Source organism: Sminthopsis crassicaudata, chromosome 1 (genome assembly GCF_048593235.1).
Source record: "Sminthopsis crassicaudata isolate SCR6 chromosome 1, ASM4859323v1, whole genome shotgun sequence".
NCBI classification, from domain to species: Eukaryota; Metazoa; Chordata; class Mammalia; order Dasyuromorphia; family Dasyuridae; genus Sminthopsis; species Sminthopsis crassicaudata.
Genome location: NC_133617.1, coordinates 515261797 through 515286706, shown reverse-complemented (window position 1 = coordinate 515286706; position 24910 = coordinate 515261797). Strand labels below are relative to the sequence as shown.

The 24910-nt window shown below is 35.0% G+C and overlaps 1 protein-coding gene across 1 annotated transcript in view; it reads right to left on the bottom strand.

The window, feature by feature from the left end:
* AOPEP (aminopeptidase O (putative)) overlaps nt 1-24910 on the bottom strand; it is a 504306-nt gene that overhangs the window by 374874 nt on the left and 104522 nt on the right. Inside the window, 1 exon segment of the mRNA XM_074281675.1 lies at nt 17475-17723. Within this exon segment, the coding sequence (XP_074137776.1) occupies nt 17475-17723 (249 nt within the window).

The window sequence follows — 24910 nt, the reverse complement described above, 5'->3', positions numbered from 1 at the left end:
TCAAAGACAAGTTGTTTTGTTGTGTTTTTTTTTTTCAGATTGTTTGTAGGTAGATATGAAGGAACCAATAGCAAGGGGATTAAAGAAGTTGATGAGAGGAAAATTGGACAAAAACCTTAGAGGAGTCCTGAGGGAACAGGATGAAGACTATAATTAGAGGCTCTCTGAGCCTTATGGTGCAGGAGGAAGAAGTCCTGTGATCAGAGGGAAGAACAAGAAAAATTGATGTTGAGAAGGTCTGAGGAATAATGGATGGGAGTCAGGGTAATATTTTCAGTCTTCTCAGTCATGGTCATTTCTTTAAATGATGGAGGTTAGGCATGTATTTTGGAACAAGAAAAAAAAAGAATAGTTTGGAAAAGCCACTGTCCAGAATGAAATAGGATTAAAAGGGTAGAAGAGGCAGACTGTTCAGCAATAACAAAGCTCTGCTGCTCATCATTACCTCTGCTGACTACGGGAGGTAGGGATCAGAATTCTGATATGTCACAGCAGCATAGCCACATAAGGACATAAAAGGAAATGTGGACTTCTATGACTGTGTTTATTTTTATCTGTAAAATGAAGGGACTGGATTAGATTATCTCTAATGTATTCATTAGCTCTAAACTTCTGTGACTCTCTGATATCTTCCAAAAATGATCATCAAGCATTTACTTAAAGATTTCCAGTAATAATCTCACCATACTGGTAGCCCTCTTCTTGACTTGTCCCAATTTGTTAATGTCCTTCCTAAAATGTGGCATTGAATAGAGTTGAACCCATAAGAGGAAACATAACTTAGAGGATAAGTAACTGTGCTTGGAATCAGAGAGACTGAGATTCAAACTCTACCTCTGATATTTACTAACTCTATGATTCTAGGTAAATCACCTGCTCTCTCCAAGACTTAGTTTCTTAATCAATGACACTATATTTCAATGGGATGTATGAAAATCAAATGAAGGATTAAGCAATTTACAAATAGTTAAACACTATGTAAATGTTAGTTATTATTATTAATACTGTTAACTTATTAATACTGTATTACTATTAATACTGTATTACTATTCCAAATATAGTTGATCCAATATAGAATCCATTATTCTCTTCACTCTGGCTACCATTTGAATATAGAAGAAAAAAACTGCCTTTTCCTCAACTTAAGGAGGTAAAAAGGAGTTTGATTTAAATTTATATTGAATTATTTGGCAAAAGGAAGAGGGCAGTAATTTAAAAAGCATATTAATAATACAGCAAAAATAGTGGAGGGAGCAGTAAGCTACAATGAAACATTTTAAGTTCAGGCAAGCACAGGGAGACAGAAATTTAGTGGAGACTGGGTCTGACCAAGAGCACATCTAAGGAGCATTCTACTGCAGGGAAAAGTTATGTGACAGGGAAGGGAGAAGTTATGTGGGAGGGCAAAAAGAGGTCCCCAGAACCAGCACAGAGGGGCCTAAATTTCTGTAAATTATGTAACAGGTGTCAGATCTGATTCCTGTGACCCAAATTTGGGTAGCAGAGCCAGGGTAAACTGAAAAAGGATCCTGCCCTCAAGAATAGACATTATATGCTTATTGTGCAACAAGAAAATGGTATTTACACACACGTATTGTATCTAGGTTATATTGTAACACATGTAAAATGTATGGGATTGCCTGTCATCGGGGGGGAGGGAGTAGAGGGAGGGGGGGATAATTTGAAAAAATGAATACAAGGGATAATATTATTAAAAAAAAAAAAAAAAGAATAGACATTATAGGCTGAGGAGCAAGGAATGGTCACAAGTACCAGATTGTGTACTAAGAAAGGAGCGAGTGTGGCTCAGCAATTAATTGTGTACTGAGCAAGCAGCAAACAACAGCTGTGTGGTTCTGACTCCAAGTACAGAATGAGGTCTCAGTTCCAGCCTCCAGGCTAAGCTGAATCCTGCATTGGAATGACCAGGGCAAGGAGCAAAGGAAAACTTGCAGAGTTTTTCAGATGTCTGATAGTGACTGCATCTAGCAATAGTCTACTGAAACTACAAATGCAGCAAGTGCACAGATCTGTTGCTTAGACCCAAAATATGGTTAGAAACTTGCAAAACTGAAAATAAGGGGATAGTGATCAGATTCTGCCCTAAATCAGGCCTCTCTGGTAGCACTGAAAGTAAGCAAGTCCTAAGCATAAACTGTCCCTGGAATCAATCCTGGAATAAAAATAACACAACACTTAATAACTTATTAAGAAAGCAACAGCAGCAAAACAGCATCTTCTTTCCAGAAATGTGCAGAGCCTGACCCTAATATTAAATCTGAAATCAGGAAGCAGACTGAAAGAATGAGATGAACAAAATAAAAAGAATCCCTCCATAAAAAGCTACTATGGCAACAGAAACAAACTCAAAAGAAGAGAACTCTAAGAAATTTATAAGCAAAGTCTCAAAGAAAAACATGAGCACAAATTCAACTATCATTCCCAGAAGAGACAAAGCAAGAATTTAAAAAAAAAAAAAAGAATGTCTAGTTTTTATCAATGAAATGAGAACACTAAGGAAACTTTTCTTTAAAAGAAATTAGAGCTGTGGAAGAATTGGAAAATGAATTAAAAGTTTCAAACAAAAAGTATAAAATGTTATCAAAGTAGCAAGTTCCTTGAAATGGTGCAACTAGAAGTTAACAACTCCATGACAACCCAAGAAATACTGAAACAAAGTCAAAAGGCTGAATAAATAGAAGAAAATATAAAGTATCATAACAAAAATAACCGATATGGAAAACAGATCAGGATAAAGATAGAAAGTACAAGAAAAGATAAAAAATTTTAGAATTTTTGAAGTACCTGAATGTAATGACCAAAAAAGAAAAAAAAAAGTCTAGCCATCATGTTCCTTTTTAAAAAATTTTAATAAAGCTTTTTATTTTCAAAACATATGCACAGATAATTTGACAACACTGACTCTTGCATAGCCTTGTGTGTCAGGTTTTCTCTTTCCCCCCACCCCTTCCTTTAGATGGCAAGCAATTCAATGTGTGTTAAATATGCTAAAATACATGTTAAATCCAATATGTATAAACATATTTATACAATTCTCTTGCTGCACAAGAGAAATCAGATCAAAAAAATAAAGTATATGAGTAAGAAAACAAAATGCAAGCTAACAACAACAAAAAGAGTGAAAATGTTATGTTGTGATTCACATTCAGTTCCCACAGTCCTCTATTAGAACAATAATATTCCATAACATTTATATACCACAATTTATTCAGTCATTCTCCAACTGATGGGCATCCACTCAGTTTCCAGTATCTTGCCACTACGAAATGGGCTACCACAACTTTTTTGCACATATGGGTTCCTTTCCTTCATTTAAGATTTCTTTGGGATATAGGCCCCAAAGAAACACTCTAGCCATGTTCAAGAAACCTTAAAAGACTGAGCAAGTCACTTAACCCTAATTGCCTCAAGAAAACAAAAAGAGAAAAGAAATCTTAAAAGAATGTTGTCTAGATCTCCCATAACCAAAGGACCAAGAGGAAATAGAATTCATTGATCATTTTTAGAAAGAAATCTCCAAATGAAAACTCTCAGGAACAGTACAAAAAGAAAGAATTCAAGTATCAATCAAGGAGCCAAAATTAGAATCACATGAGATTTAGCATCTACTACTATAAAGGAGTGCATAACTTGGAATAAGATATTTCAGAAAGCAAATCATAAAGACTTAATCAAGAATGGCTTCTCCAGAAAAACTAATTATAATCCTAAGAGAAGGGAAATGAATCTAATGAAACAGGGACTTCTTAGCATTACTGATGATTAAAAAAAACCCAAAACTAAATAGAAATTTTGAGTTAAAAAACACATTTTAATTTCCAAGAAATAAAAAATAAAAAAAATGATGACTCATAAGGGATTAAATTGCTTACATTCTAAAATAGGAAAATAGGAAATATGTTCTCTCTGAACACTATCATCATCAAGGATCACAGAGGGAGTCTAATTAGATATAGGAGTAGTTATTCCTGGATGATTTTAGAAGAAAAAATGTAAAAGGAGAGTAAAAAAAAAAGGGAGAAAAGAGAGGAAACTTAGGGAAATAGCCTCATATTGCCAAGGTGCTTAAATATAACATATATATAAAGGAAGTCAAGGAGAGAAGGATGGATGATACTTAAACCTCACTCTGATCTGAACTTACCAAAGGAAATAAAAATACACATTCATAGAATTATATGTAGAAATATGTTACATTCAACAGGAAAAAAGGAAAGGGGAAAAGGAAAAAGGGAGAATAAGAGATAAATCAAAGGGAGTAAGAGGAATATTCCTAAGCAAAACAAACATAACAAAAATATTTTAATTCTTTTTGAAGTGGCAAAAATTGGAAACTTACAGGGTTCCTATCAGTTGAGGAATAGATGAACAAGTCTATGACATATAAATGTGATGGAATGCTATTGTGCTGTAAGAAATGAAGAGAATGCTATCAGAGAAAACTGGAAAGAGTGTATGAACTGGTAAAAAGAGAAGTAAGCAGAACCAGGAGAACAAGTTATATAATAACAACAATATTATAAAAGCAAATAACCTTGAGACACTTGAGAATTTCAATGAATGTAATTATCAAACGTAATTCCAGAGGATAAAGGAGTCAGAATGCAGAATGAGGTTTTTTTGTTTTCTTGGACATGGCATGGCCAGTGCAGAAATTTGTCTTGCTTGACATGTTTGTAACAGTGATTTTGTTTTTCTTTCTTTCTCAAATAAAAGGAGAAAAGAGAGAAGGCAAATTTTTGCTTATAAAAATTTTTTTAATTAAATTTTAAAGAGAAATAGCATTTTACCACTATAATATTTGACAATGTTGCTATTTTTTAATTGCTGGAGAAATAGCAATAAATGCTCTAAGGAGACAGGTGATTGCTATAAAAGGAAGTCTCCTTCCCATTTTCACTCCCTTCCCCCACGGCCTTTGAGAGTTGCTTATTCTTTCACTTTACAAAACATCACAAAAACAAAACGGGTGAGCCTGAGCCATCTCTGAACATGGGGATTCAAAGATTTTCTTCTGCTAGTCTCCCCATCTCTCCATCCCTATAGGAAGATCTATACTAGTCATGTATTTCCCCTCCTTCATGGGCAAACTAGGCAGCTGGAATCTTACCCTAAACTCTCAAAGGGACTTTGGCATCTCACATTAAAGAAAAATCTCTACATCCCAGAAGTATCTAATTTTTAAGTTTCACTTGAAGGACACCCCCCCTCCAGGCCATTCTTGGCCTAGACTGGAAAGACTATGGGAATGACCCAGGCAAGTGACCTAGCCAGTCAGCCACAGAGAAATATTCTAAATCTCATCAAGTGGAATAGAAGAGGAGCATAGCATCACAAAAAGAATACTGGATTTGCAGTCAGGAAACTCGGTTTCCAGTCACAGGCTTGGCACCATATCGGATCACAGATCAAAACATAGAAGGCACCTCAAGCCTTCTAACCAAAGTCCAGGGAGTTTAAATTATTAGCTCAAATTTCAACACTGCCAAAATGTGAACCCAGGTCTTCTGACCCAGAGCCTGGTGTTCTTTTCCCTGAATCATACTATCAATGCATTTAGTTATTGAACAAGCTGCTTCAAGTATATGGGCTTTGTTTGTCTCATTTGCAAAAGATAAGTTTAAAGCTGATGATTTTCAATATCCTATACTACCCCTAAATGCTACAGTTCTTTGCAATTCCATTTCAAGTCCTTTTTCTTAGAAGACCTCAATCTGTTTCTCTGCCTATAGCTGACAGGTAGAGGAACAAAGGATGATGTTTTTTTTGTTTGTTTTGTTTTGTTTTTAAATTTTATTTATAATTTTTTTTTTCACAGGATATATGCATGAGTAATTTTTTTATAACATTATCCCTTGTATTCATTTTTCCAAATTATCCCCTCCCTCCCTCTACTCCCTCCCCTTAATGACAGGCAATCTCATACATTTTACATGTGTTACAATATAACCTAGATACAATATATGTGTGTAAATACCATTTTCTTGTCGCACGTTAAGTATTAGATTCCGAAGGTATAAGTAACCTGGGTAGATAGACAGTAGTGCTAACAATGATGGGTGTTTTTTTTTAACATGGACAATTTTATTTTATTAAGGATCAATTTGAAAGATAAAGAAAACTGAAATTATTTAACATTATTATTCAAAATATCTGTCAATATCATATCCCTATGATAACCAAGAATCTGAAGGCAGAAGTAATTTCTTATTCTCATTCCTGATGACCCTTTAGATAAGCAAACATGTATATCAAGAAAGAACAACTAACTGGCTAATAGAACACTAGGCTAGTGAGTGAATTTCTAAGACTATACTATTTGGTCAATGCTGATGGAAGGTCTTAGAAAAATGACGGATTTTGCATATTTTTTCCTGGACACCTTCCAGCTACTCCTTCTTATTCGGTATGAATAAATCTCATACTAGATATTTTCTTGGACCATTTGGAAAACTGGAACCATGTGGGTGGCAATAGCCCACTTAAAATGTATAACATATATACTGAAATAATTTAAAATTATTCATGTGTTTATATTTAAAGTGTTCCTCTCATTTAGCCATCCCCTCTTTTCGTCCCATTCAACCAACTTTCTCACAACCATTCTTCTGATTGGAGGCAGGAAAACTCCCAGAACTCTCATTTAAAAAGGACACTCAAGCCAGTCATCTCTTTATTTTGCATCCAGTTGTACACCTTTGGACTTCTCCATCATGCTTGCCACAGGCAACCTCAACCTCAACTCTTCTGTTTTTCACCTTTCTTTTGGGTAGTCTCCCCATATTAGACTGTAAGCTCCTTAAGGGCCTTTACTATCGTTTTCATATTTGTGCCAATCCAATGCTTAGCACATGTATCATTTATAAATACATTCTCTCTCTCTCTCTCTCTCTCTCTCTCTCTCTCTCTCTCTCTCTCTCTCTCTCTCTCTCTCTCTCACACACACACACACACACACACACACACACACACACTCACTCACTCCTTTTTTATTGGGTATCATTTTCAAGTAATTTCCATTAGCTAGCTTAGACTAGACAGGAAAAAGGACACTAACAAAAATACAGCAAATGGATTTCTTCTCTTCTAAAGGTAGCCCTGGATAATGCAAGATAGGTCACTTCCTCTGTGCCCTTCCTTCTTTCAAAACATGAAGAGGGTTCCTTCCCACCGTTATTCGATCCTTCAGTTAAGTGTTTACATTTTTATGTTGGTAGGAGTGATTTGGAGTAACTAGAGAAACTGAGGACTCAAATCAAGCTCTCTTGAAGATCTGTTTCCAGAGAGCCTAAAAATACTTGCATAAGTTTGGTGTAAGACAATAGGTAGTATATAGCTCTTAACTGTTTATTACTCTGCACAAATAAACAGGGCAACAAAAAATGATTTAAAAATAAAAAAAAAATTCAAAAAGTGAGGAGGAATGATAGGAGAATAAGAGAGTATACCAGAGAAGAGTAGCATTCTAGGGTAAAGAAATTGCAAAAAAGAGTTAAAAAGGTAAGAGTAAAGTAAATATTTTTAGTGAGATAATTGTGAACAAAATGTCTTTGTGCTTGTACCAGCTCTCAACCAACAAAAAGGAAATCCAAGGATACGATGCCAGCTGAGGCACAAAATTTATAGGCCAAGTAATATCTTCCAGGTGGGTGAAACCAACAGCACGCAAAGATGCCTGATGGTCATTTACAACTGACTATAAGGGTCAAAACAACAGTGCGTAGGGCAATAAGTAAAATGTGTTCATTCCTCCTTCCCGCCTTTTCTCTGTTATTGTTTGTATTAAACAAAACAGTTTAAAAGGCAGACATGCCTGACAACTGTTCAAACATATGTAGGTGCAACTTATTGGTTTGAAAATAGAAATAACTTAAAGACAAAACAGGGGAGGGAGAACTAATTGTCACCTTTTATGGTGTGAGAAGAAGGGGTATGAGTGTTAAAGTCTTTGGCAAAAGAAGGAATATGGTCATTAAAAAAGTATACCACTAATAGAGTATGTGGTAGTGGCTGAAAGTTTTTATTGATGGAGAAATAGCACTGAATGCTCTAGGTGGCTGGATCTTATTAGGAAAGAAAGAGTTCTTCCTCTTCACTGCCTCTAAGATTTGTTCATCCTTGCTAACAGTAGGTAAACTTGGATGTGATGACCCATACTGTAATCCTAGCTGTGGTAAGCTGTTGGGGAGATGTCAAATCTCCAGCTCTGGAGTTCTGAGCTTTAGTGCACTTTGTTAATCTAGTATTTTACAGAAGGGGAGAGAGGTTACATAAAGGAAGGCAAAACAGTCCAGGTCAAAAACGATAGGTCACAGGTCTCATGTCAAGAGTGGGATTTGCCCAAAAAGATCTTAAAGGAGAGAAAGGAACCCCCATGTGCAAAAATTTTTGTCGCAGCCCTCTTTGTAGTGGCAAGGAAGGGGAAACTAAGTAAATGCTCATGAGTTGGACAATGGCTGAATAAGTTATGGTGTATGAATGTTATGGAATATTATTGTTGTGTAAGAAAGGATCAGCAGGATGATTTCAGAAAGGCCTGGAGAGACTTACATGAACTGATGTTGAGTGAAGTGAGCAGAACCAAGAGATCATTGTGCATGGCAACAAGAAGACTGTACGATGATAAATTCTGATGGATGAGGCTCTCTTCTACAATAAGATGATTCAGACCAGTTCCAATGATGTTGTGATGAAGAGAGCCATCTATACCCAGAGAGAGGACTGTGGGAACTGAATGTGGATCACAACATAGTTGCTGTTTGCTTGCATTTTGTTTTCTTTCTCATTTTTCTTTAGAGTTTCATTTCACTTTTCTTGTGCAGCAAGATAACTGTATAAATACATATGCATATATTGGATTTAACATATATTTCTACCATGTTTAACATATATTGGACTACTTGCCATCTAGGGGAGGAAGTGAGGGAAGAGGCTCAAAAATTAGAATATGAGATTTTTCAAGGGTTAATGTTGAAGAATTATCCATGCATTTTTTTTTCTTTTTCTGAGGCTAGGGTTAAGTGACTTGCCCAGGGTCACACAGCTAGGAAGTGTTAAATGTCTGAGACCAGATTTGAACTCAGGTCCTTCTGAATTCAGGGTTGGTGGTCTATCCACTGCGCTACCTAGCTGCATGCATATGTTCTTGAAAATAAAAAGCTTTAATTTTTTAAAAATGCGATTTGGTTTATAAGTAGCTCCTATACTTCCACTCTGGAAGAGTGAAAAAGGGGAGCTAAGTTCTTTAAAACAACAAAACAAAGCATACAGTAACTAAAAAGATCTTTCTGAAATTTTTGCTGGGGAGAGGGTTAGGTATGCTCTATGATATCAATTGGATTCTTAGGTTTCATCGTATGAGCTCACCATATATTCACTGTTGGTCTAGATGTCAGACACACGAGCATATTTTATATAGAAATATAGAACATATAGAAAATAGAGTTAGACTAAGTTCAGATCAATTAATCAATCAATATTATTAAGTGCCAAGCACTGTAAGTTCTGAGTATACAAAAAAACAGGCAAACCTTGTCCTCAAGAAATTTATAATCTAAAAGGAGAAATAACACGAAAAACAAATATATACAAATCAAGATAAGAAATAAGTAAGTCAAAGAGAGTGTCTTGTTTATAGAAGAGTCAAGAGGCCAGCTTCACTAGACAGATAAGTACTTGACAAGGAGTAAAATATAAGAAACCTGAGAAAGAAGGAAGAGTCTAGGTCATGGATGATTTTCATTGCCAAACAGAACATTTTGTATTTGAACCAATGGCAAAAAGGAGCCATTGGAGTTTACTGGGAAGGGGGTAAGGGAATGACATGGTTGGATTTCTGTGGTTTAGGAAAACTATTTTAGTAACTGAATGAAGGATGGATTAGAGTGAGATGAAACCTGAGGCAGGTAGACTTTCCAATAGACTACTGCAATAAATCAGGTGTGAAGTGATGAGAGCCCGCACTAGACTGATGGCACTGTTAGAAGAGAAGAGGACATATTGGAGAGATGTCGCAAAGATGAAATCAACAGGCCTTGGCAACAGCTTACACATGGGAGTTGGGGAGGAAGGGCGTCATAGAGAGTAAGGAATAGGATAGTTTCTAGGTTGTGAGCCCAAGGAAGATAGTATTGTCCTTTATAGTAATAGGGTGGGTGGTGGGAGTGGGGAAAAGATAATGAGTTCCATTCTGGACATATTGAGTTTAAAATGTCTACTAGACATTTTAGTTGGAGATATATGAAAGGCAATTAGAGATACAAGTTTGGAGGTCAGCAGAGTTTTAGGCATAACAGGGAGATATAAGAGTCATTAGCATAGAGATAGCAATTAAATCCATAGAGCTACTAAATAGTTTAGTATAGAGGGAGAAGAAAGGAGGGTACATGGCAGAACTCTTGTTTGGGGAGTGTGTTTTAGAAGAAGTCCCAGCAAAAAAAGAGCAGTCAAATAGGTATGGGAACAAGGAGAGAATGGAATCCAGAAAACTTAGAGAAAAGGGAATATCAAGGAGAAGGCAGTGATCAACAGTTTTGAAGACTGCAGAAAGATTAAGGAGAATGAGAATAAAGAAAATACAAATCAAGGCACTTAATATCAGACTAGTTTTTATTTAAAAAATAAAAACAGACATGTATTAGTTGTAATAGATAAAGATTGAGTTCCTAATATTTAAAATAAAAGCTAAAGCCAAACTGAAAACCAAGAATCATATAATTTTAGAGCTGGGATTGCTCTTGAAAAACAACTAAGGGAGGCCCACAGAAGTGGAAGTGACTTGCCCATCCTCATGTCTTTAGTTAATTTTAGGCAAAATCACTTAATTTCTCAAGAGCTTAGTTTCCTCTTCTCTAAAACAAAGGACAAAGGAGGAGTAGGAATTATAATATCTGGATGAAATAAAGATAAATAGGTCAAATCTTTAGAGAAGATGACCCACAGGACTGAACTAATAAATGCTCAGATCATAAAATCCATAAATGACACAAAGAAGTGAGTTACATGAGCAAAAGACCAAAGAATCTTAAGAAATATTAAAGGAAAGAGAACATTAACAGCTGGAAAGTTTAGAGACAGGTACATGAGGAAGGGAAAGATTAAAATCCTTTCTCTCCTTTAATGCCCAGCTCAGGTGCTACTTCCTTCATGAAGCTTCTTCTGGTCTCAAATCAGATCGAGTCATTTCCCTGCTCAAACACCTGCAGTGGCTGTTCATTACCTATGGGATGAAATACAAATTCCTTCATCTTACATTTAAAGACTTTCAGAATTCAGTTCCTAGATGCATCTCAATCCCTATATGATGCTGTTATTCTTTTCTGAAGAGGACCAATTAGATCAGAGAGTAATTCTTGACTTGCACATGAATTGGATTTAAGTGAGGCAGAGTTGCACAAGTCATCAGCTTCACTCTTCTTTTAGAATCTGAATTCTAGTGGCAAGATAAAGGACTGTTAATGATCCAAGATGCAGTGAATGACTTTGGTGTTTTTGATGAATGACCAAGCTTTAAGGGCTCCAATACCCACTTCAGCAACAGAAAGGGTAAGGAGCACCTGAGAGTATAATTCATGAATAATAGATATTATTTCAAGGAAGAGATGGCATTATTGGAAAGAAAAAAAAAACAACTAGAAGATATCTCAAAAGGGAAAAGTTTTCTATGTATTATTCAGAAGAATTAGACTGAGTACTTAAATTCAAAGAAAGAAATAGGAAAAAATAAGAGAAGTTAAAGCACATGAAGGAAATAAAGGGATAGTTTCATGACACAACTCAATCGAACTATAATCCTATTTGAATATTATTATTTTATTTTTACAGATACTAATTGGAGTACTTACAAAGAGAAATAAAAGCTCAAAGGAAAAAAGAATAAGTTAGTAGAGGAATAAAACAAAACAAACAACCAAAAAAACTACCTCCTCCCATTCTTGATTTAAATAATAACCACTGAAAAAAAATCAACAACACCTAAAAACTCGTACCACAGTGCAGATATAATTTATAAAAAATATTCACAAATCTGCCAAATCAACTTGACAAACAAAGGGGAAATATATAGTGGAGCTGGCAGAAACTACAAAAGAAAGGCACAAAAATTAATTCAATTAATTTGACTACTTGTGTTCCTCTAGGAAAGAACCAATATCATTTTATCTTGCACTGACTGCGGGACAACATCTTTTTCTGATTTTAAAAAACAAAAAGGGAGTGCAAAGAGAGTAAGAGAGGCTTTGGGAACTACAAACCCTAATAAGAGTGATCTTAAAAAGAATGAACACACACACAAAATCTAAAAGCTGTGAAGCCTTGATACTTAAGATAATAAATGAAATTTATGACTGCTTCCTTTCCCGGCAGACAGGAGTACAATTAGAAGGCTAAAAACAACAGACTCTTTGTACCAACATGCAATGATTTGCTTATTCTGTTACAGATAGGCTGGGAGATAAGAATAAACAGTAAAACACCCTGGTTAACCCCAGGAGAAAGAGTAAGGAGCTGGTTAAATTTATCCTTGGGCATGTGCCTGAATACAGTTTATCCTCAAATTGAAGTACTTTAGAAAATTGCACTGGCAATAGACAGGAACTAGCCAGGAGTCCTCTACAACATTTAAAAGCCGCTGGTTATGCAATCAGGTCAAAGAAAAACAAGTAATTTATCACAGGCTGACATGGTTTTCCTCTATTGTGGACCTTTAAGTAAGTGATAATGATTTTTTAAAGCTCTCTGTTTACTCATTTCATTATGCAGCTGTAGCTTTCTGAATGAATTATTAAATGAAAAAGACCTGAAAATGAAAGAGAGCAAATACACACACAGGTACATTAGCTTTTCATCTTTTGTTACACAACATGCAGGTCTCAGGATGAGTCCACAGCCTTTGGAAGGAACACAAAGCAAAAAGTTTTCTTATCTTCACATAGGGGATGGTTGAAGACAATGTGAATCCCAGATACCTTCAAAAATCCTGCACTGGGGGAGGGTTGGCATAGACTATTCAGGGCAGTTTTTCAGCACATCCCAAGCAATCTTAGATACACTGTTTGTCTCCCAAATCCTGCATCCTTCCCATTGTAGAGACAGGGCTATTAGTGAAAATAATCTAGAGTCAGACCATCCTTGACTCAAATTTTACAAAGGAATGCCAGGATCCATGAGGAGGTACAGGTACGGATGGCTCAAAATCCAGTGAAGTATGACACAGGAAAACAAAAGGGCCTCTAACTATTTCCTTAGGATATGGGAGGGACTCATTCAGGTAAGAAATGAATGATGAAGGCTATAACAAGTCCTCATTCTTCTTAAGAATGACTATGCTTGGCTATCAGGTGGTTTTTGAAGGTAGCCATTATTTGTAGACTGGATTCTCTGATTAATGGCTCTTAGCAAATATTTGTTATGTGAAGAGTCCTGCAAAGTTTCACTGTGAGAGGTTTTCTAGAACCTATAGTGCTCTTGGGATGGAACTGCCTCTTACATGGAGCCATCTAAGGAGAATGTGCCAGTCTATCAAATTCCATTTATTGGCCTAATGAAGCCATATGAAGACAGGAAAGATATATATATATATATATATATATATATATATATATATATATCGATTGACATAGCTGTCTCTGTACATAGTGGATCACAAAAACAAGGATTTAACTTAAGGAGGGCTTTTAAACTTGTTTTTTGGGTTTTGAAGGATTTGCAAATACTTTCTTGTCCCTGTAATTCATGGAAGCCTTTACCATCATTAGCAAGTTCAATAAAGAAGCTAACAAGTTAAGTATGCTAGGAAAACTTCAATGGATATCTCTGAAAATGAAGAGGAAAACCATTAGATCATGGGGAAGATCCAATTTGTAAGCCATCCAATTGTCACCATTACTACTGGGGTCAAAGTCCTCTCTCCTACCAACAAAGATCAGTTCAACAGTCTAAAGTAGCCAAGTCTTGTGTGGAGCAGGGAGGCAGAATGGTGGAGGCTATGGCTCCTGATTCAGTATATTTCCCACTTGTATCAGATGTCTCTTGGAGAGATACTTAGGCCAGGAATGAAAGAGCAAAAAGAAATTGTCTGGATGAATCCATAGTTAATTAGGCAACTGCACAAACCTACTTATTCAAGGTAACAGATAAGAGCTGATGACAGACAAATAATAAAGCAAAGCATTTATTATAAATAAAATCAGAGGTAAGACTGAAGTGTTAAACAATAAGCATAAATATATTTGTAGCCTATTATTCCCTTAATATTATACCTATTTCTACATACGACGTAAGACTGATGAATCCTTTTCCTGTATTTTTTGTTTTTGAGATTCCCCATCAAGACAGCTGGCCAGTAAGAATTATAGCAGAGGAATCCTTCACCCTTCCTTTCACTACTTCACTGACCCATTATATAAATACTAGATATTGTTATTGGTGTTGTTTAGCATTTTGTGGTTAAAAAGTGCTTTACATGTCTTTTCTCAGTTGATACTTACAAAAGCCCTGTGAAATACCCTGAAACTTTTATGAACATTTGACAGAAAAATGAAGCCCATAGAGATATTGACATCATGAGGTAAATAAGTGAGGAAGTTGGTACTAAAATCTGAATTTTTCCATTCCATCATACTGCTTCATCTATACAATGTAAGGATAAAATAGAATTGAGAAAAAATAATTAGTCTATGAAATAAAATAAGCATTTTATAACAATAATGATGGTGCCATACGGAATGCAGTCGTTCAAAACTCCAGAGACTAATTTATATATTTAGTTCCATGTATAAATGGATCTAAGAAACTTTAATTCTATCAAGTCTAAATATGCCTGATTTAAGATTTTTAAAAGCTTGTTACCTAGTAAACAAACATTTTTGAATCAATTTTTTAGGCTCTAGAAGACTAAACTTTGTTTAGAATCGAGGCAAGGCAAAATATTCCTCTTCTCTTAATAGAGTGATTCAGAAAAGGAGAATGAGTCAATAGGCCAATGATTATTTTACTAAGAAACAACAAAAGCCATATTTTAGGTATAATGCATAATTTGTTCAATTCACTGTTAATGTTTTAAAATCTCAGAAACTTTGCAGTATTGTTCATGACAATGTTTACCATCTTATTAATCATGTTGACAGTTTTTACTTATATTGCAGATGAAAATTTTTTCTACCTTAAAAAAATAAAGATCAAGTCAAGAATAGATTAATTAAAAGTTTCATGCTTACACAAACAAATATGATATTTAGATTTAAATATAGTGAAATCATTGAAGATAACATCCAAAAAAAAGCAAAATCCTTGAAAGACTATTAATAATTTACTTTATATATATATATATATATATATATATATATATATATATATATATATATATTTATTTATTTATTTATTTATATATAAATAAAATAACTGGCCCCAAAAAGCAAGTCAGTCACAATTCCCTTTGGCTGCCTGTGGACACAAGTCCTGAAATATCCAAGACAAGTAAGAGGAAAAAGCCAGAAGTAAGAAAAATCAAGTGTTCTCTATAACTTCCAATAGAAAATACCACAATTACCACTCCTGACTCAAAGATAGTGACTATGAAACAATTCCAAGAAAATATCAAGATGAGAATGAAGTTAATTTCCACACTCTAAAAAGAAAAACAAGACAGGACATTTGGGGATGTACCACAAATTCTTAAAACTGTTTCCTTTCTTAGTTGTAACAAGGCTATTTTTATCCCAAGTTATTATCATGACATTTTTGGCATTTGTAACCCTTGCTATCTGCCCTCAAGACACACAGGCACACTTTAAAAATACAGTTTAGCATTAAATCATTGAAAACACCTTTAAAATAAGGCAGCAGATACATAGCCTACCTGTTTGGACACTTTAATATGAAGAAAAAAGCTCTACACCATGGCCTGAAGGTCAACAAATTATATTTTTGACAAATTTAGCAAGAAGGAGATACATAGAATAAAGCAATCTGTTTTCTTTTTTTTAATACCTTTTCTTCAATTTTATAAAGTCAGAATTTAAATATTGTTAGTAAATGTCCTGAGAACCACTGTAACTATCATGAGTACCAAAAAATATAAATCAGGCAAAGTTATCTCTAAAAGTGTACAAGTTGGGGACATTTAATCAAGAGATTTCCATCGTCAATATTTATTCTAATTAGAAAACTTCAGAAGGAGATGAGAAGAGTAGTGATCAATGAACATTTTCTTATTATGATTAAACCAAATTCCTAATATATTTATGTAGGTCAATTGTGAGGTACACATGACCAAAGTACATTATTCTAGTTTTTTTACATATCAATTATTTCAGCAAATAAAGAATTAAAAAGTCAAGACAAAATCATTTTCCCAAAATTTTTCAGAGATTAAGACTTTTGAGCCAGGTTTAAAAAAAAAGTGATAAATATATAATAAATCTCAAAGATAAATCTTTGATTAGTTCTTTAACACTCGTGGCTTTTGCTGAGAATCTGAGTATTTCTCAGTCAAAATACAGCAAATAACAGATGCACAGGGGCATGGAAATTAATTGGCATCAAGAAGGAACCCTGCTTTTGAGTAATGGAGAAAAATATAGTTACATGTTTTGATGAGCTTACTTTTTGTAGCCTTAATAAAGCATATGCCCCATTACTGTCTATGATCTGCAAACAGATGCCTAACCACATAAAATAAAAAACCCTTGCTAAAATACCAATTTGCTGAGTGTCATGCAACCAGCAACTACTGAATGGAAACTGGTGTTACTAAATGGAGTTAGGTATAAACAAATTTAGTCAAAGTTTAGTTGGTATGACTTGTTTTTATGTGTCATAATGATGTCTTTCATATACAAAGATGATATTAGTGAATCACCATTAGTAAGGCATATATTCTGAGCTGTTTTCCCAGGAGTGATGATAAATTTAGATTAATCCATCTTACATTCTTTCAAATATAGCACTTCTCAAATAGTTATCCTTGTGAACAATGGCATCAATATAAGAGGTGGCCAGGGTTAGGAGTATGGCCATAGAACATAGTAAAGCTAAATAATATGCACAGAATTTAAAGTTATGACCATATTCCCATTATCATGTTCTAACCACGTAAACTAGCCTGAATCAAAGACTTGGTATAATACAGAATAAATCTCTGTGAGATACAATATGTTCTAAAATCTTAGAAGTTGTATGAGTTATTTTGTATTTAAAGAAGTCCAGACTGACTCCATCCACTATTTTAGGCCCTTTTCAGGGTCTAAAAATACAAGAACAATTGGTGACTGAGTCTAAATGAATAATATCTGTAAGGCTACAGAGACAGAGATGTCAATGTCATTTAGGTACAAGAAGCACCTAATTCCATCATTTAAAGGGGATCTGGTGATTCCTGCATTAATAAAAATACTAAAAGAATCACATGAACCATAGATGGAAAAAACAGATTTTTTTTTAAAAAGGTAAATTACCTGGCCATCCCCAGACTTGCAAAATTGGCAGGGACAATTAGCACATCAAGCCTAGAGAAAGGGTGAGTTCCCAGGGTTGCATGTGCTGCTGAGAGACATCGAGGAATAAGCTGAAACAGGATCTCTTCACAGAAGTGTTGGAGACATTCTGGAGCAAACATCCGATAAGGAATAATTGCTTGAGAAGCAGCACCAGGATTCTGGAAGTGGCAGGGGTATTCCATGTGACCACACACCCAACTGGCACACCTGAATGGGACATAAAATAAGTAAATTTTTTTAAATAAGTAAATTTTGTAGGAAATCTGATAATGATAGTATTTATGTTGGAAGAAAGTAACATCTGCCCTAAGAGACAATAATATAAATGATTTTTCAGAGAAGACATCTCATGTGAAGTCTTGCTTTTTTAATGTCAAGACAATAGCTTTAAAAAAAATACAGGGTATCAACATTATTGATGTGCTTGAGTGGAATTGATTTGGTAACTTCAATTCCAGCTAAGTGAAAAGTTGCAATATTTGATAATAAACGGTGTGTGTGTGTGTGTGTGTGTGTGTGTGTGTGTGTGTGTGTGTGTGTGTGTGTGTGAGAGAGAGAGAGAGAGAGAGAGAGAGAGAGAGAGAGAGTGAGAGAGTGAGAGAGAGAGAGAGTGAGTGAGAGAGAGAGAGAGAGAGAGAGAGAGAGAGAGGAGAGAGGAGAGAGAGAGAGAGAGAGAGAGAGAGAGAGAGAGAGAGAGAGAGAGAGAGAGAGAGAGAGAGAGGTAGAGAGTGAGAGAGTGAGAGAGTGAGTGAGAGAGAGAGACAGAGAGACAGAGAGAGAGAGAGAATCCTGAGACTCAAAATGAATTCAAAGGAAAAAACAAAAAACTAGGAACAAAACTAGGATGTACTTTTAACTCCCATTATGGGAATAATTTTCTCAGAAGTGGCATATAATATATGACCCAAAAGAAAAGAAAAAGAGACAGTAGAGAGCAAACTAAAGATGCCATTCTGAAATTTCCTGGAATAAAAGACTTAGAAGACATTTGTAACAATTAACTAAATTAATGCAGTTATGGTCTTTTTCAAATGAAGACAAGCCTTTTTATTAAAAAGAAACCTATGAGCTTTACAAAAGCCACTAAAAGTTATTTCTATCAAAGAAAGAACATGAGAATCACTTCTGACACAGTCATTTTCAATCAACTTACAATAAAAGCTTGACAATGCAAACACTTTAAAGAAACAGATCGGGCTCAACCTGTACCATCTGATCACCACCAGTTGTTTTCAGCTGAGCTACAATGAGCCTTGCATTTATAAAATACCTTTTATCCACCGAAGTCCAGCCCTCAGGAGATTCATGGATCAGCTATATAAATAAGCCTCACCCATCACTGAAATCAAATGGTCAAGGGCAATCAGTTTCCTGCTCTAGTCACATTATACTCTTGGGAAACAAAGAAAGAGTTCATAAAACTTTCATCTGGGATAAGAGCAAGGGAAAAATGTAAGAACAAATACTGAAATTAAATTCAAGCACAAAGATCATATTATAAATTACTCGTAGGGAAAATGACACAAAATCATATATTTTCAAATTAACTCTATCCTGTATATATTTACTTATTTTGTCCATCTATCTATCTATCTATCTATCTATCTATCTATCTATCTATCTATCTATCTATCTATCTATCTTTTCTTCTTATCTTCAGTGCTCAGGGTCTGGCACATGGTAAAGCCTTAATAAATGCTTAGTGAATGAATGGATAAAAGCAAAGGCAAAAACAAAACTTATTTTTAAATGATAATAAGGACATAAACTAGAGATGAAGTAGAAAAGGAGGGATGGAAACAAAAGATGTAGAAATAGAATTCACAGAAATCAGCAAATGACAAATATGGAGAGCTGACAAAAGGAAGAACGAAGGATAAACTTTTGAAGTTTCAAGCTTTGTATAACTGGACAAATGATAATGTCATCAAAAGAATAGGGGAGATAAAAGGGATATAAGAAGCAGTTTGGCATAGTAGAGAGAAGACTGGCCTTACAGCTAATTTCAAATTCCTCTTGTGCTATAATAGATTGGCTGTGTGACATAAAGAAAGCCACTTACCTCTCAGTACATTAAAGATCTCTACACGTATAAATTGCTAAGAAGATGCTGACCTACCTATATTGGTAGAGGGAGTCTCATCCTCTCAAAGTTCTTTTACTAGTAAAAACAAAAGTCTACTCTCTATACTGAAATTGCTTTATTTGTTATACTTCTACCCTCAACATTCAATATAGTGCTTGATATAGAGAAGGCACTTGAAAAATATTTATTGATTGATCACTATCACTAGGAAAGATGGACAGATCTTGAATTTTTAAAAAGGAAGATCCTCTAGATATATTGAGTGTGAGATTTAATCAGGAAATCCAGATAGAAATATCTAGTATGCAGCAGAAAAATTAGAACTAGAGTTCACAACTAAAGGTGGAGTTTTGGCAGTGCTCCATATGCAGATGATAACTGAAACCACAGAAGTACATGGAATCTCTAAAGCAGAGCTATCAAATTCAAATAGCTATTGGCTACTAATGATCCTTAAAGATTGCTGTGGATACATTTAAGGGAATTGAGGCAATTGGATGAATCACACTGACTCCATCTTGTGATTCAATTCCCTTTCTATTCAATTAAAGGTCTAATCTAACTTCTGTCACAGAAATTGTGAGAAAATATTATTTGCATTGTTTGAACCTAGTTGTTTATGTCAGGAAGCTGAACCATCTCAACCTGCTGCTTAGGGATTCTTTAACTAAGGATTTAGTATAACCTAAACAGAAATTCCAGTAAGATCTGAAAACTCAGTTTTCTCACAATTAAACATCTCAATATGTTTTATCTAAAATTGACCCCACTGAATACAGAAACTTGTGAAAAAAACTTTCTTTTGAATTCAAGGAATTGCACCTGTTCACTCTCTCTTCCAATTTGAAAAGTCCCTTATCTTTCCTCCAATTATAAATCAGATTAACTAATTTTGTATTCTGGTTGATTTTTTTTTTCTTTTAGTTAATTGGTTTTTACTGCTTGCTTGTTTTTTAATGCATAAAAATCTGTCTTCTCCTAGATTTGGGGCCTTATGCCAAAAGTGAGGGAGTCTACTGTACCCAAATGTTTTGGCATTTGGCATGTATTGCTTACTAAATCAAAATGCTCAGAAGTTCAAATCTTTGTTTCCTTAGTCATTTCATTTTTCAGCAGCCACACATATTTACTTAGAAAATAATAAGTCCAGATGAAAGAAGAGCTTAGGATTTTGTCACTCTGAACTTGCAGAGCCTTCCATTGGGCTGACGCCATATACACATAACAATTCTAAACAATTCTCTAGCTCAGAATTCACACCTTTAGTTCAAACCTTTAAAAGAGTTTACACATTTAGACTTCTGAAAAGGAGTTTACAATTTAAAGGAGTTTACACCTTTAAAAGGAGCAAGTTGATTGGCTATAGGAGTTCTCACAAACCCATTCTCTGTGAGGATAAAAGAAGGCAACATTGAGTCTGAAGAGCAGTCTAGACTGGGACATTGAGTTGGGACAGCAGATCTGAATTGAGTCAAAGAGAAGACGTCCCATGGATTCGCAAGTCCAGCAATCCCACACTTTTGGAGGGGAAGGCTCTAGAAGCCTCCCAAGAAACCTGCTCACAGAGAAAAGATTATACAGAAAAGAAAGCTCCTCCCAGAGAAGAATTATAATGGAGAGATAATCAGAACATTACATTTTGGCGCCCAACATGGGGCAAGGACTTATTCTGAGCCTTTCAGAGGAGCTAGCCCGGACCTTCACATTTTGGTGCCCAAACAGGGACTGACACGATCCTGATTCCAGTGGAAAAGCCTCCAATCCAGATCTCAGTGGAAAAGTCTCTCTGACCCAGAAATAAGCATGAGTAACAACGAAACTTTGTTAAAGAGCTAAAGCAGAATTTCAGTGAAATGGGGCAAATATTTAGAAAACAGCCTTCTGTTTCTGTTCAAGGAAAATGTTTAGAGAGCATTGTCAAAGTTATGAAAAGCCAAAGATTGATTATAATTTTGGAGGAGATGACTGAACTTTTAAAAACTGTGCAGGTCATATGTCTTTGTTTTTCTCTGGAAAAAAAATTGGATCTAGATGAATGGGAATTAGTAGAAGAGCAACTAGGTGAACACTTCAATTCCAATCCAAACTCAATTTCCAAAGATACACTTCAAACTTACAATATAATTCAACTGGCTTTAGGAAATTATATAAGTTATAGAATAAAGAAAAAAAAAGAAAGCCAGAGGGAGAGGATCCAACTAAACTAGGTAAAGAAGATGAATCAGATAACAATGGAGTTAAGTACAATTCTGAACAACAGGAGCATTTCCCATCTCCTCCCTCAATTAACCCTTCAGGGGTGGAAGAAGAAGTAGGAAGGGAAGAGGCAGTAAACACAAACAGAATCGCCTGTAAAGCAGCCTATGACAAGATTAGAAAAAGCATTGATTAAGGCTAAGAGAGAGGAACAGGATGTAAATGATTTTATACATGCATATCCTGCGACTGAAGTGATTGACTCTTTAGGTCAAAAAAGGAGAAAATATACACCTTTAGATTTTAATAAAATTAAAGATTTGAAAAAAAGGTTGTACCCTTTATGGGGCTACATCAGCTTATGCTAAAATGTTACTAGATGGTTTGTCTTATGAAATCCTAACCCTGAATGATTGATTGGAAATCCATAGCAAGGACATGTCTAGAACCTGGACAAAACTTATTATGGTTTGCGGAATTTCATGAATTATGTAAGATCCGAGTCAGATGTAATTTGGAAACAGGAGTTAACACACAATTCACTTTTGAACAATTAGCTATCACTATCTCAGATGGCATTTACGGCTCAACATTCTTTGTAGCAACAGGCTTCCATGGACTTTACATAATCATTGGATCACTTTTCCTAATCATATGTCTTCTCTGACAACTCTTTTATCACTTCATATCAACCCACCACTTTGGCTTTGAAGCCGCTGCCTGATACTAACGCTTCATAGACTTAGTCTGTTCCTGTATGTATCCATTTACTGAAGAGGCTCATATTTTTCTAGTATAATTAGTACTACTGATTTCCAATCATTAAGTTCTAGGTAAAACCAGAGAAAAATAATTAATATAATCCTAACTCTCCTAATCAATTCCGCCTTAGCAACAATCATAGTTCTCATCACCTTCTGACTGCCTCAGCTCTACCTATATCTAGAAAAATCTAGCCCTTACCTATATCTAGAAAAATCTAGCCCCTAAAAATGCAGGTTCAACTTCCTAGGCTCTGCCCGACTCCCGTTTTCAATAAAATTCTTCCTAATTGCTATTACATTTTTCCTCTTCGACCTAGAGATTGCCCACCTTTTACCACTTCCCTGAGCCATCCAATTACCAACAACCAGAACTATAATTGCCCTATCATTCTCCCTCATTATCCTACTCACAGGTGGCCTAGCATACAAATGGTTCCAAAAAGGTCTTGAATAGACCGAATAGGTTTTTAATCTAAGTAAGATAATTGATTTCAACTCAATAAATCATGGTTCTACCCCATGAATACCTTATGCTCCCTATTAACTTAAACCTGATTGTGGCTTTCCTGTTAGCCCTTACAGGAGTCCTAATTTATCAGTCAGTCCCACCTAATGTCTACCCTCTTATGCCTAGAGGGTATAATGTCCTTTTTTATCCTTATAACTCTTAATCACCCACTTCCACATATTCTCAATATTTATAACCCCTCTAATCCTACTGGTCTTCTCAGCTTGTGAAGCAGCTATTGGACTTGCGCTGCTGGTCAAAATCTCTGCCACCCAAGATAGTGACTACACTCAAAACCTCAACCTATTACAATGCTAAAAATCCTTGCATCAACCTCCATACTTATCCCACTAACCTGATACTCAAAAAACCCCTGAATTTGAATCAACACTACAACCCACGGCTTCCTAATTAGCACCTGAAGCCTAACTTTTCTACAACTTCTACAACTCTTCTAGCAGAAGTCCACTAGAGTTCACAATTGTGTTGCTCAGTCTTACCCCTAAGTCACAAAGTTGAAGACCTCAGATCAGGAAGGCAGAGCTCAGATTCTGATGTGAATCATATTACTTTGAGGGTCTAGGGGAGTGAGATATGGAGGAAATAAAGACTTTCAGGTACTAGAGCCCAGTCCAAACTGTCCCTGAGATTCTCAGAATAATGTAAAACTCAGTCCTCTAAGAAAATAGCAATAAGTCCCAAAATGACATATTTAAACATGACCAAGTAGAATACAGGCATTCCCCCCAAAAAATATGCAGAGCTTAACTCTAACACAAAAACTGAAATCAGAAAATAAAACTGGAAGAATAGAATCAAGACACAAACTCAGAAGAAAAGAATGGGTCCCAAACTGTACATGGAAAGCTTCAAAGAAAGACACAGTTTTGATTCAAGTTCAGCTAGAACTACTAGAAGAGATGAAGAAAGAGTTTTTTAAAAAGGAGTGACAATGATTTTATAAATGAAATGATAGTACCAGAGGAAAAAATTATAAAAGAAAAAAGTATTAGGGGAAAAATGAGAAAAAGAAGTGAAAGCTATAAAGAACTGGAAAAAAAATTAAGTTTGGCACAAGAAGTACAAAACCTTATCCAAGCAACATACTCCTTCAAAATTAGAATGAAAAAATAGAAGTTAATGGCTCTATGAGACAAACAAAATATTACAAAAACAAAGGCTTTAGATTTTGTTTTAATGATTACATTAATTTCATATTTAACATAAGTTATATTTATTTATACTGTTATAATACATTTATAATAAAGTATTCTACACATTACTAACATTCTCCTCCTCCCTGAAAAACAAATCAAGGAGAGATAATTTAAGAATATTGAACTATCTTGAAGTCATGACCAAAAACAACAAAAAAAGAGCCTACAATTATATTTTAATTATATTTTAAGAAATCATAAAAGAAAATTCATCCAGATTTCTCAGAACCAGAGTGCAAGGTAGGAATAAAAGGAATCTACTACTCACCTCCTAAAAGAAAGTACATATTGAAAACTCTGAGAAATTCAAAGCCAGAATCTAAAACCATCAGGTCAAAGAAAAAATACAAGGAATCCAAAAAGAATTCCAATACCAAAGAATCACAGTCAGGATCACACAAAATAAAATAGCCACCACCATAAAGAAATGGAGAATATGGAATACTATATTCCCAAAGGCAAAAGATATAGGTTTACAGTCAAGAATAATATTCCCACTAAAATAGTATAATCTAGAGGTTCATAAATGGGCATAATGAAACAGAAGTATTCCTGATAAAAAGACCATAGCTTTATAAAAACTATAAAATATAAATTCAGGAGTCAAAAGAAACATAAAATGT